The sequence below is a fragment of the Ixodes scapularis genome, unplaced genomic scaffold (assembly GCF_016920785.2).
Source record: "Ixodes scapularis isolate PalLabHiFi unplaced genomic scaffold, ASM1692078v2 PGA_scaffold5__190_contigs__length_132052651, whole genome shotgun sequence".
Taxonomy (NCBI): Eukaryota; Metazoa; Arthropoda; class Arachnida; order Ixodida; family Ixodidae; genus Ixodes; species Ixodes scapularis.
This window is the reverse complement of record NW_024609880.1, coordinates 63,174,348-63,192,944: the sequence shown is the minus strand read 5'-3', so window position 1 is coordinate 63,192,944 and position 18,597 is coordinate 63,174,348. Positions and strand designations below refer to the sequence as shown.

At 48.4% G+C, this 18,597-nt stretch overlaps 1 protein-coding gene across 1 annotated transcript; it reads right to left on the bottom strand.

The window, feature by feature from the left end:
* Positions 1 to 1,416: 1,416 nt before the first annotated feature.
* On the bottom strand, positions 1,417 to 18,061 carry LOC115311482 (sepiapterin reductase). Its single transcript, XM_040211676.1, has 3 exons — positions 17,503 to 18,061; positions 4,418 to 4,561; positions 1,417 to 1,535 (listed from the first exon to the last, which is right to left on the bottom strand). The coding sequence occupies exons 1-3, from the start codon at positions 18,059 to 18,061 to the stop codon at positions 1,417 to 1,419; spliced, it is 822 nt and encodes a 273-aa protein (XP_040067610.1).
* Positions 18,062 to 18,597: the final 536 nt, after the last annotated feature.

Genomic DNA, 18,597 nt, shown 5'->3' with positions numbered 1-18,597 from the left:
TCGAATACGGTGCTCCGCGCAGTTCCCCGAGTGGCCGCTGCGGGAAAAATAGCGGCGTTGCAATCGCCATTAGCTCTTTTCCCGCGTACGGATCGGTGCCACTCTTTTAGAGTCTATGGCAGTTTCCCCACTGAAGGGTTCTAGTAACATTGCCCCCACCTGATTACACGAATTGGCAGGGTACATGTCAGGCACGCTTAGACCGGGTGTACACGTCCAGTAAGCTCACTATTGACGTCACCGCCTACAGGGTATCCCCGGCAGCTTTCTCCGACAGTCACTGGTCACTGTGAGCCTAGGAAGGGTGGACAAGCAAAGAAAAAAGCAATTTAGTTGGAGCTTGTGGAAGTTTAACGAAAGTCTGCTGGATGACGAGGCCATCTGTAAACGTATAAAAGACACCATAGCCGAAGCAGCCCAGGATCAGGACATTGACGCGATAGTCTGGAAAGACATATAAAATTATGTGCTTTGAATACAGCAAAACAAAGGCCAGAATGAAATGAGAAGAAAAGTATGCTCTGTTACAAGCCCTCCGAACGGATCATTGCCGAAGAGAATGTAACGCCAGGTATCTTCACCGAAGAAATTCGTGACTGTGAATCGTGCTTAATTGCTGTCATGGAACTCGAACACAAAGGTGCGATCATCAGAAGCAGGCTTCGACCCCTAGAAAAAGAGGAAGACCTCTGCAAATTCTTTTAAACTGGGGAGCGACTGCTAGCTCAGCACAACAGAATAGACACCCTCCACGCGAGCAAAAGTGTGTTCACGTGCCAAAAATGATATCGAACAAGAACCTGCACGAGACTTTCGACAGCTTTTCACCACATTCGACCACTCGTGCGCACTGGAGAGGAGATTGAGAGCATGGGAGGCTCTGGAAGATCGCCAGGTTTATCGGCCCTGCATACGTGAAATTCAGAGTATCGGTAAACTAGCTAAACGTTTGTGTAGTCCGAACGTTTCATGCATGCAACACAATTGCCTAGCAATTTTTTAATCCTCCACACTTAGCTGTCGCTGTGCACCAGCGAAGAAAGGATGACGAACGTGATGTCGAGAACATGCGGGCGATTACGCTGGCTCTCCAAGATTTTTTTTTTTTTTTAATGCGGACGTTACGAGGCAGCTTACAAAATGAACACTTTATTTTCTTGACACATCACTCGTAGAGAGAGAGAAGGAAAGATGAGACAATATTGAATCGAGGTTGTCCGTGACGTCACTTTACTTCTACTTCTTCCTCAGATGTTCATCACCAACGTCTGAGGAAGAAGCTGAGGTTGAGTGACATCACGGCTTCAATTCAATATTGTCTTTAACTGATAGAGCAAACCAGTGACCGAGTGCGACTTTGTCCCACCCGTTGGCCAACACCGCGCGCGGTTTAACCTGCTGAAACTCGATCCAACGTTAGGAAGCGTCCGAGTGTCTGACATGATCCCCCGACTTGAAGTTTCCGTGTTCGAGGATGCGAATCAGTCGGCCGGCTGTCACCTCCGGGCTTATGACAGTGCCAGTTTTGACTTTATCTGTAGAAAAAAAGAGAGGCGTTTAATGTATAGTATTCATAACCGATGGCTCTTAATTTGCTGGCATATTTATTATAGCTCCGTTTCACTCCAATTCTGACCGAAGCCCACCGGTACGACCCAATAGAGCCGACCAAACACTGCCAAAAGTACATCGTCACTGGGACTCGTGGTTTTTGTGCGCTTACCATCCCCGGCTAAACCAATCGCGCACATAGGACAACAAAGCGCGAAGGATCTTGGGGCATTCACTGTTCATAGAGGTTAATGGTTATACGCTTTCAAATAGACGGTAGCTTGTGCCACCTAGCCTTAGTTTGAGAAGACAAAGATAGCGAAGTCGCACAAAGACCGCAAGCGCCGTGACGGTGCACTGTTGGGGCTCTTACAAACGAAACGTCTTGGTTGAGCTGAAAATGGGTGTCTTGATCTTGTGCACTCTAGCCGAAAATAGACCGGATGATTTTGTTTTCTTCTAAAGGGCGCGATTTTACGAAACGCAATTTCAGTTCCGGTAAGCCGTGAGTGGTCATATGCTGCAGGTGAACGCTTTCCGCGGTTCTTCGTCAGCGTCGCATGCACGCGTGGAGGGAGATCGAGAAGGAACTGCTCATTGAAGGAACCAAAAGAAATGGCAACCATAAGGGGAGCTTGGCGCTATAATTTCTAAGTACCCAGTGACATTAACAAAGACCTGGGGAGCACAGAATGTGTTCACTTCGCAGAAATTAACGTCACGCAACTCGAAGTTACGTGAATTGGTCACGCCACGTCAACTTCCCTCGCTGAATTTGGCGGGGAAACGGATGTCACGTGGCTCGATGTCGCGCGGCGTTGTCCCGTGACGGCTAGTTCTCCGTTATATTTAGCGAGAAAATTGACCTCACGCGACATCGCTTTCGCGCTAAAGTTCGCGAGTAAATAGACATCACGTGACTTCTGTTTCCCCGCTAAATTTAGCTGAGAAACTGACGTTACGTGATACTAATTTTTCCGCTGAATTTTGCGGGGAAATTGGCTTGACGCTCCTTCTTGAATGTCCTTCGTGGCGGTTTTCACGTGGAATTACGGCTTCTGAAAGACAATGTGTTTTCAGAAGAATACTTTCTTGCATGTCCGCTCTGGGACAATGGTTTGCAAGTCTGCAGGGTTTTAGGTCGTGAAAAGATAATTCTATAAATAAACCAATGAACCATTGAAACTTTTCACAACGGTGTCTTTAAGTGGTGCATTTATTAGAGTTAAATTTTCTGAGCGTAGATCTCAGAAGACTACTTGAAGCCTCAAAAACAACTCTTTTTTTTTTTCGTTTTGCTTTTATAGACAAACACAAACGGCAAAAACTGTCGAGTTGACACTGTTAAGGACGTTCACACTCTTGCGACCTCTTAAAACTGGGTTCTTTAAAACCTCTTACAACGAGAGGACACACTGGCACCATCTATTGGGTAGCAGTGTAAACTTGGCGGTCCGGCATATTATCTATTTCTCTCGCGCATTATCCTTTCTTTCTTGGCTGGACAAACTTTTTGTCAACGTTATAAAGGGGCCTTTCTTTTTACGCACATTTGACTTCGGAAATACTGCAAAACCTTCGCTCTTGTGAAATGCAGCTCCAGGGTCACCGCATAGATGGCGCCAGCGTGCGAGTGTGTTCTGTTGTCCTAAGAAATTTTAAGAGGTTTTAACAAGTCTCGTCTCTCTCGGTCGTACTCGGTTGCAAGAGTGTGAACGGGCCTTTACTCCCATATGGTACCACAGACGCTCCGACCTGATAGATCTGCTTTGGGGCGTTCATCTTAAGAAAAAGCTTTCACGTTTTGGCTATATGTTGTGTCGTCTGCTAGTAACAGCGCCAACCAGACGGTTTTTAAAGGCCCGTTCACACTCTTGCGACCGAGTACGACCGAGAGAGACGAGACCAGTTTTTAAGCCTCTTGCGATCTCTTAGGACCAGCTCCGCTGCTGCGCATTCGGTCCTATGAAGTCGCAAAAGGCTTAAAAACCGGTCTGGCCTCTCTCGGTCGTGTTCGGTCGCAAGAGTGTGAACGGCGCTTAAGGCGAAAGCATTAACTGTCCCATGAAACGAGCCGACGTCATCAGCTTTGAAGTCGCGTCAAACGGCACCTAAACTCCTTTCTTCAAGTGAAGCCGCTATCTTCCAGCTTTGAAACCACGCGAAAAGCCTAGCCAAACAGCACCTAGTTTCCCCGATCTTAAAGGAACGGAGTGAAGCAGATGGATTTCGGCTTCGGTCCCACTGCTGGCACGCGTCATAGTTTCAAGGAACGGGGGCTTCCATTGGCCGCTGCGCGTCAGTTTCAATGACCGCCACCCATGGCGCTGCGTGTCCGCGCCGCAAGAGCGCCGGTCCCAGGTTAGAGCGGCGAGGAGAGCTGGGAGAGCGCGCCCTCGCTCGACGCAAATACGCCGCAGTCTAAGGAAGGGGCGAAAGAACAAGCACGGCTTTCGCCTTCACAATTCATAAGAAGACCTTAGGTGTACCTGGAGCCTTTTGTTTACTTACACATTATTTTATAGGACCTGCACTCATAAAATTTAAGTGGGATAAATGTACCGCCTAAAGACATTTTTGTGAAAAGTTTTGAATGCCCTTCGTTCATTTTTATGTATTTATTTATTTATTTGTACATACTGCTGGCCCGTGGGGCCGTGGAAGGGAGGAACAAACACACACACAAAAAAAGAATATGATTCATACCTCCAACAGAGCTACGAACAATAAAGTGGTTACAAGATTAAATACAAAAATTTTTTTTTACGCCCGGATAATGCTTTGAGAAACTCAGCAGGCTTTTGCTACTTGTGCACAACGCACATTCTGCGATTCTGAAAAGAGCAGTCAGAGGCGCGTTCGAAACACCTTAACTTCGTACCTTCATAGTGGGAGCCAAAGAGTTCTTTGAGCATGGCTGTAGCCACCGCTCCTGGATCGTAACTGCAGACGGTCACCGACGGGTTCTCTGCGGCCACCACTCTCATGAACATCTCCCGGGCTGCCTTGCCTGCAGCAAAGGAATCGACGTCTCGAAGAACTCGTGGCGAAACAACGAGCCATAGGCGCCGATTACGAAGAAAACGAGGGTGCCAGAGCGCCCCTCCCTCCCCTGCCCCCCGTCTTTCTTCCGAGCTCTTCGGAAAAGCAAGCACCATCGCCTCCGGAACCTTAATTAATCTCATCTGTGCGCCCGTGCCCGTACATATCGATAGCTGGCGCCCAGTGTATAAATAAAACTTTATGTGACCGCCCTGCTGGCGCCCAGTAGAAAAATTAAAATTTGTCTTCTAACCAGCTGTGGTCACTGAGTGACCAGAGCTGTTGAGTGGATTTATCTTTATAGCCATTCACGGCAGTCCTGTTCGAAGACCCTACGTAGTATTGGCAGAGATGATAAAGGCCAGTGCTTGAAATTCCTTCGAAAGCCATTGGATGTAGTTGCGAATGACGACAGTGGCACGTCTAGCGGACGTGGAGCCTACGAAAGTTGACGACAAAGTGTGTTTTGTAAGCCCCATTTTGTTTTTCCCAAACGTCGAAACAATTCATTACGGTCGGTGGGCTTGAACCATGGAATTCACTGATCACGACTGCAATGACAGGTAAGCTATAGGATCACAAAAGCAGATAATTGTTTAGGTATCATTCCGTCAGCATGCTTATCCTGCATATCCTACGTTATCCAAGGGATTACACACGTTTGGGACGTCTCTTTCAAGACACGGCCCAAACGTTTCCCGGGAAGGGAGGGGCCTGGGAAATTGAGAACTTTCCGCCTATGCAATGAGCCGAGTCCGTGGCTGCAAATCTCCAACGTCGAGCTTCCGGAGTGTGGAGGGATTTGGCGCCGTGCCTTCCTCACCGTCAAGATTGCCGGTCTTCGCAGACCATAAGTGTGAGCCCGTCCTGGGCATCCGTATGTCTAAACGGCGCACTCTCACATGGCGCCCGGTGAATACCCTTTATTAGCGGCGAGAGGTTTCGATGGCGCCCTCATATGCTCCCTCTCTTGAAGTCATTATCTTGAGAAGAACAAGTTCGATGGTGTTTTGTAATTAGCATGGTAGAAGCCTGAAATCATCGAGCCCTGAAACCAACACTGCCAACGCCGCCGAAGTTGATGTTCTTACGTTACTCTTATTTCGGTCTATGAGAAATCCTTTGCTGACGTCATAGTCAGCATTCAGCCAATCGTGGAAGGCCGATCACAGCGACGCTTTTGATCGCGCACGTCACCAATAGGCGAAGGCGCTGTTTCCGAACTTTCGGAGAGGGGATCGAGGAGTGGCCGCGCTCCTTAGTGGTCACCTCTGGAACTAACGCTGTGTGGCAAAAAAAACAACCTTCCGATAGCAGTCATTCGTGCATTCGCTACCGTGGAAGACGACGATGCAATGCTCTTGAAAGCTACGCAACACTATTATTTTCTCCTAAACGCACCTAGAATAGATCTAGTTTCTTCTTACGTTCAATGTCAGCGAAGTCATCTTGGGAGGAAAAAGTGAAAGCCGCTTACAACTCCCTGTAACGCCGAATTAGAGCGCAGCTCTTGAGGAGGAGGAGGGAAGGGCGCTGGGGGGGGGGGGTTAGACTAACCAGGGGGGGGGGGGTCACGTGACCTTGGGGGTCACGTGACCCCCAATGCCGATGATGTCATCTCTGACGTCACTGATGATGTCATCAGTGACGATGACGATGCGGGTACCGATGACGTCATTAGTGACGTCACTGATGACTTCACCAGTGATGATGACGATGACGATGCGAATGTCGGTGACGTCATCAGTGACGTCGCTGACGACGTCATCAGTGATGATGACGATGACGATGCGGATGCCGGTGACGACATCAGTGACGTCACTGATGCCGTCATCAGTGATGATGACGATGACGATGCGGATGTCGGTAACGTCACCGGCATCCACATCGTCATCGTCATCATCACTGATGACGTCACCGGCATCCACGTCGTCATCGTCATCATCACTGATGACGTCACCGGCATCCGCATCGTCATCGTCATCATCACTGATGACGTCATCATCACTGATGACGTCACCGGCATCTACAGCGTCATCGTCATCATCACTGATGACGTCACCGGCATCCCCATCGTCATCGTCACTGATGACGTCATCATCATTGATGAAGTCATCATCATTGATGACATCATCATCACTGATGTCGTCACCGGCATCCACATCGTCATTGTCATCATCACTGATGACGTCACCGGCATCCACATCGTCATCGTCATCATCACTGATGACGTCACCGGCATCCGCATCGTCATCGTCATCACTGATGACGTCACCGGCATCCACATCGTCATCGTCATCATCACTGATGACGTCACCGGCATCCGCATCGTCATCGTCATCACTGATGATGACGTCATTAGGGATGATGACGATGTGGATGCCAATGACGTCATCAGTGTCGATGACGTCATCGGGGGTCACGCGACATCGGCGGGGGTCACGTGACCTCGAGGAGGGGGTCATGTGACCTCAGGGGAGTCACGTGACCTCGAGGAGGGGGTCACGTGACCTCAGGGGAGTCACGTGACTTCGGGGAGTCACGTGACCTCGGGGGGGGGGGGTCACGTGCCCCCCACGAAGTCACGTGACCCCGGTGAGGGGCTCGCGCGGTGCATTATGGGACATTTCCCATGATGCACCGCGCGGTTACGCCGACGCCGACGCCGACGGCGACGCCGACGCCGCTCAAGCCGGAAACGGGCCCCTAAGAGCTGCTCTCTAAGACAAGCACAAGTGTGATCACGCGCAAGTGTGCCGGGCCAGCCACGTCGTGTCGGCCGCTCACGCTGTACTCCGTGGACGGCTCGACGTTCGTGTTTTTAGAGCGCAGCTCTTAGGGGCCCGTTTCCAGCTTGAGAGGCGTCGGCGTCGCCGTCGGCGTAACCGCGCGGTGCATTATGGGTAAATTTCTCCGCTAAATCTAGCGGAAAAATTTCCCCGCTAGATTTAGCGGAAACAATTCTCCGCAAAATAGCGTAAATATTTTCGCCGCTAGATTTAGCGGAAAAAATTCTCCGCTAAATCTAGCGTAAATATTTTCCCCGCTAGATTTAGCGGAAAATTTTTCCCGCTAAATCTAGCGAAAAATATACCCCGCTAAATCTACCGGAAAAAATTTTACCGCTAAATCTAGCGGAAAAATTAACCCGCTAAATCTAGCGGAAAAATTTCCCCGCTAAATCTAGCGGAAAGAATTCCGCGCTAAATCTAGTGGAAAAATTTCCCCGCTAGATTTAGCGGAAAAAATTCCCCGCTAAGTCTAGCGGAAAAATTTTCCCGTTAAACCTAGCGGAACAATTTCCCCGCTAACTCTAGCGGAAGTAATTCGCCTCACAGCACATTATCGTGAGCCTCGGTTCACCCTCAACCACTCTCAAGAGCATACGGTCTCGCAGTTCTTTTTAATATCCCAAATCAGTTCGATTGATGGAATCAAGCTCGACGGTGCTCGGGAGGTTTTGAGTCGGCAAAGGTTTGCAGCTATACATGGCTTGCACTGACGTCGCATCAACCGCCACTGCTCCGTACCATGTTCCTGTGCCCGCACCTGCTGCAGCATATTTCGCACCTCGGCAAGCCTTGCCGAGAAGACAGATTCAATGGTGCGAAATGTATGCGGCCGAAATTACAAAAACAGAGCATGGCAAGGAGAAATGGCGGCTGGTACGGTGCCATATGACGGCATGTGCAAAGCATGTATACAGGTAGGTGATAGCCAGGTGGTTTAAGTCGGCGCTGGTTGAACGTGCAAATAGACTGGGAGGTGCTACGTGTTGCAATCATTTCGGTTGCAATCGGTTGATGGGCAGGTTGGCCCCTAAGCTTCAATACCATCATCTGAAGGATTGGCAAGAACCCAATCTCTCTTGGCAAGTTAACGTCAAGTTCAAGGATACTATGTCGCCAAAGTTGCACGAGGTTTTACCTGCTCGCCTTTGTTGAAAACAGATTGGCTGTGTGTATGTTTATTAAGCCTAAACTTAGTGTGCCTCGATGGGCGACTTGTCTCCTAGCTTTAGATGAGAAATTTTCCCAGTGCAGTACAACCGCTACCCTGGGGTCTTTAACGTGCACCACGCAATAGTGATACATCACCGCACGCTGGTCAGAGTCTCGAGCCGATATTGTTATCGGTTCGGGTTCGGGTTGGGGTTCGGGTTCACGGCTTTCGGTTCAATTCTAGTTCAGTTCTCTGGAGAAACGATAACGGTTCAAACTGGTTTAAACCGGTTTGAACCGCTAAAGCGAGAACATATTTTCCGCGTTGTTTAGGCAATAGGCACTATATCCGTCATGGAATGACTAGCGTTAAGGTTTCTTTTACCGTTTGTGCAATCATCTTTTCTATTCCGTATCAAAAATTAGAAACTGCGTTATTGAATTTCGACGCAACAGTAAAAAAAGACAAAAAAACTTGTTTAACGTACAATACGTCGTGTTGATACGACTCAACATTCATTTGTTTACCTCAGTCACATGATATATTTTACCTCAGACGAAAGGTTGTCGTGAAGTGAGGTAGGTCACTTATAATACCAATAGGGAGTTTTAGAATAGCGCACGCTAAAGCTTTGCGTACGCAAAGAATAGCGTCGTCGCCACTGCGCATGCCCCGAACGCATGCCCCGAACGCAAACCAGGTTTTGCGCTTTGCGTGCGCAATTTTAGCGTGCGCTATTTCTTGGAAATAGCGTGCGTACGCAAAGAGTGTTTGCGCTTCTCCAAGGAGGATTCGTGATGAGAAGTTGGCTAAAGCCAAGACGAGCACAGTTAAAAAAATGGCGGCTTCCAGGATTATGTTGGCGGCTGCTTTGGCGGCGTCGTGAGTGCGACGTCGGCGGCATCCTAGCGACTGCGATTTTCAATGCGGGACGACATTGCACGTGGTTTGGCAACGACCCCCGGCAACTTGATGCTTGCGACGCGCGAACATTTCTCGGCGAAGGTACGATGTGCAAAGGCCAGTACACGAGACGTTTCTTGCCGAGGCGACGCAAGCGGACACGACCGGTCGACCGCCCTCGTCGCATTCTCACGTTTAAACAAAGCTAAAATAATACTCTGGTTTTTTCTCTTAAGTTACAGCATTTCGTGAGTGAAATAAAAATTGTGACTGTATCTTGGTGGCGTCGCAAGCGCGAGATGCTTGGGCTTTTGCGTCTCGACGGAGAAACGCTATTCTAAAACTTTCTTGCGTCGCATGCGCTAATACAAGCGCCAAATTTAGCGCTAGCGTGCGCTAAAATTGCGTACGTTATTCTAAAACTCCCTATTATTTGGTACAAATATGCGTCGCAGTCTTAAAAGTTGAATAACAGTAGTGCTCTTGAACTAAGGTATCAATTACAGTGCATAAAAACATGAAATCCCCCCCCCCATCATCACCGTATTTATCCTGATATATAGTTTACAAATTACGTTTCGCAATATATATGATGACGCAACTGAGCTAAAGGCAATCATATTTTTAAAATGTCTAGAAAGTTTTAGGATAAGCCCTTTCAGTCTACCTTCGATAGAAACACTGAGCGGCAATCACAACGCTTGTTTTCCTAACTCACAGTGATGCAGTCGAAGAGTCACGCAGAACAAAAGTTATCAAAATTGTTAACCCTAATCTGTACGTACCTTCGAACTCGAATCGAAGGTGGCCTAAAATAGCGCGTACCCAAGTGAATTTTCTTGTACGGGAATAAACTGGCATGGCCTGGTTGTTGAGGTTTCTTCTGAACAAGATGCCGGTCAATTTAATATGAAAATAAGCGTCATTCTTAATAAATTATAATTTTGTGTTAAACAGAACAAAGCAGTGTTTGATGCTCTACTCGACATGGCAGCAAGTACCGATGGTCTACTCGACGTGTTCGCGCTCTTGCTGTCTGCGTGCGTAATGAATCTTCATAGACTCGCCACTCGCCACCGCGTATTTTCTTTCTGCCCAGCCCACAAACACATACAATTAGTGTTCATCACATAAAAGAGGAATTGAAAAACTTCTATGGTATGTTTGAAACGTTGTTTATGTGTCAGGAACACATATATACTCAAATCAACTGCAAAACCTGAAATTTGTTAAATGCTCTCTCAGATGACTGACGCACGTGCCTATCGAGGATAAAAACGCTGGTAAAGATTAGCAGAGCAATTTTCAGATAATTTGGAGTGGGGGGGGGGGGGGGGGGGGTACTTATGATGTAGATCTTTAAGTTTATCTGGGGGGGGGGGGGGGGGCTTTATTTCTCTTGTCAAATATTCAGTCAGTAATTAAACATATCTTTGTCAACAAGAAATTCAACTGTATGAAATTCACCTAATCGCTTATGACCGACAAGAGAGGACGATGCTCGAAATTACTCTAGCTGGTACGTCACTCCGCGTAAACGTGTTTTTTTGTTCGCTGTTTAGCAGTGGGAAGCACCGGCCCGGGGGATGCCAAAAGAATTGTGCAAACACGATAGACCCGAGGGCAAATATACGAAATGTGCAGCAGGATAGATAGTAAATGGTATTCTTTTATATAATCCCGTACAAAATGCCTTACTGCAAAACAATATACATAAAGATGCATGCAATGGTATTCTTAATTATACATAAATAGCGTGATGTAGAAATATTCTGATATTTTTAATATAAATCACATTTAGGTACCAGCTTGTATCAGCTCCAAACTTCGCGAAATACGGTTTCGGGAGGCTAATGTTATATTCGGTTTTACGTGCGCTTGTTTGGGACATTACCATTACAATTCTTTCATCAGTCATCCCTTAAAGAGAATATTTCAGGCAGTCTATTGAAATCTTATCCACTCTTTGCCGACTCTTTCAAATCCTATCCAGTTATGTCGTGCGCTCTAACATTTTAATAGGTTGCCTACCATCGCGTGACTGCTATATATGCATACTACAGATCTTGAATATCTAATTTTGCTGGTGTAGCGAACATCGCATTTCATAGAAAACTGAACTACTGTTGAGACCGGTTATAACGAAGTCAACGGGAATCGTAAATCACTTCGCTATATCCGGGATTTCGTTTTAACCGACTTCGGTTAACGAAGTGCCAAAGAGAATGGGAAATCGTGATCGCTTCTCTGTGGCCGCTATTTCGTTATAACCGAGTTGGTTATAACAGGTCTCGAGAGTATTTAACATGATTTGCACGTGACGTTATCGCAGTCTAGGCTGGAGATCAGTGCGATTTGTTTTTGCTGAGAAGGTAAAATCTGGTGTGGAAAAATGCACTGTGCAGAAGGTACGCGCTCAGCAGCAAAGCCGCTACAGTAGACCCTTTCCGGAATTCAGCATCATCTGGTGGCTCAAATGGCAGTTTATATTTTACCATACTAATGGCGGGAATGAACCTTTAGTCTGCAGTATTTTATCGGGCACCGTCCCTTTCGCAAGTCCGACAAACGAGAATGTGCGCTTTACTGCACTCTAAGAAAAAATTTGAGGAAAAGGGTAGGAATGGCGCATTTTCCGCCCTTCCACTGATGCCCCTCTAAGCGGACACGACAAGGGAGGAACGAGACGTTTTCTCCTTCTCCAGGCAGACGGGAGAAAGCTACCGCCCTCCCGACTCATCTTCTTTCGGTTTTGTTTTTCGAGCACGTCGCACACGTTGTTTAATAAAGAGTTGAGTTGATTGAGTTTCAGCGGCAGCGAAGGCCGCCTGTAATTCCGTCTTTCAGTCCAAACATGCACAACATTTCGGTTGCATTTACATTTTTACCACTAATTTATCGAAGGAGCAAACGAAGCCGCTAGAAATAGCAATGTTCCGGAGCAGCGCCGGCTGCGCAGCGCTACGTACACTGGGCTAAGGTGGCCGCCTCCGGATTGCGAAACGACGACATTTCGACGTTGACAACGTTATGGAAACCGCGGAAACTGCATCCCAGACAGGTAGGTTTTGCTGCCGGGTGCCTGGGCGCCTTCTGTGCTGAGTTCGGTTCTGTTTTCCGATGCCGAGCGCCAACCGGCAATCAACGTGGTTCTGTATTTCTGCGTCTCGGCAACTTAGCGGCCACATGGCGATGGCAGTGTTGTGCGTTGTAAACAGAAGACTGGAATTAACGCCGATGCGACCGTGTGTTCGGGTATCTGTGCGTGGTGTAACAACAAGATGAGATGACGTTAACTGTCGGGCATTGATTCCGGTGGTCGGGCGGTTATCGAGAGGGGCGGGGGGTTACAGGTTGACATTCCGATTTACGTGAAAGAGTTTAGGATCGCTTCGAAGATTACGGTGCAATCGATCGACCTGCGGATAGTCATGTAACGCCGGTCTGAACCGTATATCGTACATGGCCAATGTGACTGTCGTCTGCGATGCCCCGTTGTCTCTTCCCCGAGAGCGATTGCGCTCTGGGGAAAGGACTGAACAGTATGAAAATATGACGGAAAGTACGTATACTTACTGTTTGGAATTTTCGAATTAAAAAATGATAATAAATAAAATCGCAAAAACAAAACAAAAAAAACAGTGTGTCTAAAGGAACGTCGAACGTACCCGGAACGTCGAATCTAAAGATACGTCGACCATATTGCAAGCACCCTAATTCTGCACAAGAAATGAGAGATCGGAGACATGCGACGTCTGCTCTCCATCTGGGCTGAGCGTCCGAAGCGTCGCTTGTTTCCTTTCCCCTTCTCTTTCCACGTATTAACCACGCTTTTAGTTTTGTGCCCACCTTTACGCGCTGGCAACACACCACTTTTTGGTCCCTAGCACTCGGTTTCGTCATCAGATCTTAGATGGCGGCAGACAAGGGCACTTGCGCTACCGCGCAGGCGCCAGTAAGGCTATATGCTTCTGTTTCGGTTTCGTCCCCATTCGTTCGACTTCGTCGTCTGACTTGCAGGCGCGCCTCTTTTTTTGTTTACGCGGTTCAGTTCATTTGTTCAGGCGTTCACAACTTTCCTTTGCAACATGACTGAAAAGAGGACTTTTACTTAAAGGGGCACTGCAAGGACGTTTTTTTACTGGTTTTTAATTTGTACCGAATCTGAGCGCACTGAACTTAAAAAAAAATAAAAATTCTTTTCTCAAAATTCGCATTACTTTAAAAGTTTTAGGCACATTAGAATTACAAAAAACAAGCAAAAAATAGCCCCATTCATGACGCCCTTGGTTGCTTGACTGGCCGTGAACCAGAGGAGAGGTGGTGAGCTCAGAGAGCGGTCACGGCTGCCGCACTCCGTGTCGACGGCTCGAGAGGGCGCCACTAAAGCACGTGATGGATAGGCTGTATGAAGCCGGCAGCCAGAGCGGCTCGCATTACATTTGCTGCGCGGTTAAACACTAATTCGGCATGACACTTCATTGCCCACAAACGACAGCAAACACGGGGTAAAGATCAGTTCAGAATGGCAGCCACTCCGCGCGGCCATACCGCCGACAGGCCAAACCCCAAGCCAAAGCTGCTCGCCGAAAGCCTTGGGAACGTTCGGAACTGGTCGGATCCTCCAGTGCGTACGACGGCAGCGCCGCCGCGTACATCCGGGACCTTTTTACGCTCGCTGTTCGTTGTGACTGATCCCACTACACCTCTCTAGTATGGGCCGCCTTTTCCACCGCTTTATTGCGAGTATGTCGACGGGTAATTTGATGTTTCCGTACTATTTAAACTGCATTTGTTACTTTTCTGATCTAAAATAGTGAACAAAAACTACTTTTATAAATAATTGAAACGGTTCGCGCCACTTATATTTCGCATTTCGACAAAAAAAAAAAAAAAAACGTGTTTAGCGGCTCTGACCACTAGTAAGCCCAGGACCTAAGACGTCACATTTCGCGCGCTTTTGGCACCGGGGGTCGCCCCCGACGGTGGAGGAGCTTTCCGCGTCGTCCGTTTAAAATATGACGCACTGATATTTAGTTACTCTCTCCGTGCCTGCTTGCTTACCCGAACCCCGAGGGACGTGGAAACCGCAAAAAAAAAAAAATTACACCATCTTCCCGAGGGGAACCATGGGGTGATGCGGAGCATCGTTCCATCACACTTCATCGGAAGAACGAAGTGAAGTGGAGTCAACAGCGGTGAACTGAACGCGCGCAGAAATTGGTTTGCTCTTTATGTTTATACAGCCTTGACGGAGGTGCGCCTCAACGGGTAATCGGTCTCTTAGCTGTAGATGAGAAATTTAGCCAGTGCAGTACAACCGCTAACCTGGGATTCTTAACGTGCATCACGCAGTAGTCATCACACGAACGCGCGCCGGTACGAAACTCATCCAGATCAAAACGGGCGGGGGTGGCGGGGACTCGAACCCAGAAGGTACCCAGCGCAAGTTTTCGCTCCACGCTCCGAGCTGCGACGCGTTAGCCCACTCGGCCACTTCCTCCCCTTGAACGCGCGCAGCGCGCTATCCCTGCTTATATTCAAACTTGAAGGAGAAGAAACTAGAGGAGGAGAGATGCGCCGGCGCGCGCGGTGTGAGTAGAAGCGAACGCACGCGAAGTGCACGCAGCTGGTAGCTGCGTGCACTTCGTGCAGCTGTTGAAGAGAGAGAGAACGCATGCGCAGCTGTTGGAGAGAGGGACGCAGCTGGTAGCTGCGTGAACTTCGCGCAGCTGTTGGAGAGAGAGAGAACGCACGCGCAGCGAGGAGTGTTGCGCATGCTTTGTGTGAGTGCGGACTACGACGCCGCGGGACATAGCCCGAGCAAGAGATGCTCCGCATCTAAAACGGTAGGCGCTTAAATATGATTGCAGGGCTCCTTTAAGCACAGTGAAGTTAGAGCGAACGGTCATCACGTACGCGAAAGACAATGGGAACCACGCTACTGCAGAGCATCTGCGATACCGTGTGATATGGTGGCGAAGACAGCGGGAGTAGGTATTCAAGGGCGCCGTGACCCTTAAAAAGTGTACGGGACGGCGCAATAATGCAAAAGTTGGCATCCGGGACTCGAGAAGAAGATCTGTGAGTTTGTATGCAGCTAACTGGACGGGGCCACCCAGGGCTCGTCGAGTCGTAGCGAGAGCAACTGGTTGACCGTGGCGCCCGCTGAGAATTGACGGCGAACGGAATAATTTTTTCTAGGGTTAATTTTGTAATTTCGGAACATTTCCCGAATGTACCCCCCCCCCCCCCCCCCCTTTCTTGAACATCGAATGGACTAATTATGGTAGCAATGAGAAATAAAGATGGAATGAAAATCGCCATTGGGGTCAATGACCCGCTGTGATCTGACCCTTCCCAATCGTGGTTACGTCCGACGGAGCTCTGGGTTCCGCGGCACGTTCGACATGGGTCCGGATACGTCCGACGTAGCTCTAGACTCCGTGTTTCGGATACGTCCGATGTACCTTTGCACAGTGAAAAAAAAAACTATTATTTATTTTTGGTGTTTAAATGTATAACGGTTCCTGGAGAAACTGTCCTCCAAGTAGCGCGCTGGGATGAGCGCCAGAAGTTATCGAGCTCGCCACGGCGTAGCTCCGTAGACGCCTGCCGGAAGTCGCGGCTTTGACTGCATTCAAGTTGATCGAAAAGCTGTTTCTCTCCCCGTGAAGCTTCGCTTAACCTGAAATACCCCCCTACACAGGTTAATTCAAAACAATGCAGCCGCACGCGAACAGCACAAATAGAAAAACACCACAACGGAAATACTGGTTACGACGGGCCGTACGGGGAAGCAAACACATGGCTTGGAACCGCATTGGAGCGGTTTGAATTATTGGCTTTTGAATAGTTACGTCATGAGCGTTCCATTTTACTAAGAGATTCTACCCCTGAAACGTTCAAGTTACTTCTCAGAGGTGTGACATTGCTGGGGAAAATATCAACATGTTGGGAACATTTTTTTATTACTTAGGTGGTAACCGAGAAAATTCGTATACCTTCGAAACGATAAAAGGCGGAAACGCAGAGCACAGATGTAATGATCGGGAAAGTGTGGTGTTATAATGACGTTTGTATGTGTGTGTATGTGTGTGCGCTCAATGTATATATGGAGCTCATGCCTAATTATATGTGTGAATAGTGAAGTTTTCCGAAATGGAATGGTGGCGTGAAAAAAGAAAAAACTTTTTTTTATGAACATGAATTGGGCGGTACCTAGCGCCTCCTGGCCTAGCTACTTGCAATTACCCTTCTTGACCCTGTTATCTGGTGGCAAGTGATTTAAACTTTTTCCCGCCTCGCAATAATTTCTGGTTACCTTGCGACATTTGCCTCGAACTTGCTCTTTTGAGTGAGGTTTAAGGTTTTGCGAATGGTTTACCATTGCTCCGTGATCTGCGGTTGACGAAGGAACTTGAGGTATAGCAAAGGTAAGACGTAAAGTGCGCGAAGTAACTGGGTATCGGTTGTCTCCTTTTAACATCGTAGTGCTGACGACGAGAAGACTGACTGACTTCTTTCGAAACGCAAGTTTCTTTACCTGCGGGGGAAGCCACCTTAGGAAATAGATGCAGTTCGCAGAAAGCTCGTGTTACACTTTTAATTGTTGCTCCTCTAGCCCCGTGCAATTGATGTGTCGTCCTCGTTACGCCTTATTCAACTCGACTTGCTCGATTCGGGGCCGCCATAATGGGATGAAGGCGACGGAGGAACTTTGCTCCCTTGCTTTCGGGACGAAGGCTTCTCCCTTTCTAAAGAGACATAGGTACCAGAGCGTTCCTCCCTTCATGGAGGACTCTAGATACCTTTTTTCCTAAGAGTGAGCAGCCTTGATTTACCCTGTCCCCTCTTTCTTCTCCTATGAAATCTATGGTACATGGGAATTCGGTGTTTATTAGATAAATCCAAATTGACGAAAATTTTACCAGCGGGTGCTTTTTGGAGTTTTTCGGATTTATCCGAAAACACGGAACTATGGTTTTAATCTATTCGGGCCTTTTTTTATTTAAATTTCATAAATAAATAACATTTTAGTGTGCCCGAAACCTGAAGACTTACCTGTACAGTATAGGCCGACCTTCGGTACTGCCATGATCCCCCCGATGGACGAGACGTTGACGATGGTTCGCGTCGGACCCGAGTCAGAGTCATAGCGCCGGAGGAACGCCGCGGTCAGCGTCATGACGGACGTTAGATTCAACAGGTAGTAGTCGCCGATCGCTCTCTCGTCGTCGTATGACACGGCATAGTCGGAGCAGTTTCCAATCGTCGCGGCGTTGTGCACGAGCACAGCCCTGTCCGGATCCGGGAGTCGAGCCGACGCTCGTTCCAGAAGGTCCTGGTAGTCCCGGAAAAGGGCCCTGGAGTGGTCGCAGGTCTCGACGCTCACGTTGACTTCGCGTCCCAGAGCTGCGATAATCCGCTTTGTTTCTTCGAGACCGGCCGTGTTTCGACCCGTAATGACGAGGAGCGATCCTTCCGCGACGTGTTCGGCGAAACTGGCCGCTATGCCCCTGCCAATGCCTCCGCTGGCGCCTGTCACAACGATGAGAAACTTCTTTCTCAAGAATGCAGTTTCTCCGCCTGGGCTTCCGCGAGAGCACGCTGCCTCAGCCATTTCCGCTCTCTTCAGCTCCATTCCAAAAAGGGAAGCCCTACTAACACTCGGAGCGATATACAACTGCTGCTATATAATTAAACACAGTCCAGCTGCGACGCTCACATGCAGAAACACGTCAAGGCTTTGGGGGCTGTTGTTTTTCACCAGAAGCTTTCATAAAATGTGTAGCGGTACGATCGCTGAACTGCTAAATCATATCATTTCGGCAACCTGCCGTATTTTTGGAATAATCTAACGTTGCATTACGCAAGATGATTGAAGAGTTTCAGGGACGGTGTCACCATCCTGGCGGCCGGTCGCCGAAAAAGAAAGAGGGGGACAGGTTCGCTGGGCGTTGGCTTTGTGTAAATGCGTTAGCCGCGAATGTAGGCTTGTAAACTTCGGTAGCAAGAATATTACGCGGCTATAGTGTTCCAATACGAGCAATAGAGGTGACACGATCTGCTACGACTAGCTACGACCACCGGCCGCAGCGACGCTGGCGTCGAAGGAGCGCAACCTGTGTACTATGCAGCCAGTCGCCGTCGCCCCAC

Coding starts and splice junctions, on each gene's coding strand:
- LOC115311482 (XM_040211676.1), bottom strand. CDS start 18,061: ATGGCTGAGGCAGCGTGCTCTCGCGGAAGCCCAGGCGGAGAAACTGCA. Junction 4,562..17,502: donor GGTCGGCCTATACTGTACAG/GTAAGTCTTCAG, acceptor CCTTTGCTGCAG/GCAAGGCAGCCCGGGAGATG. Junction 1,536..4,417: donor TGAAGGTACGAAGTTAAGGT/GTTTCGAACGCG, acceptor TTTTTTCTACAG/ATAAAGTCAAAACTGGCACT.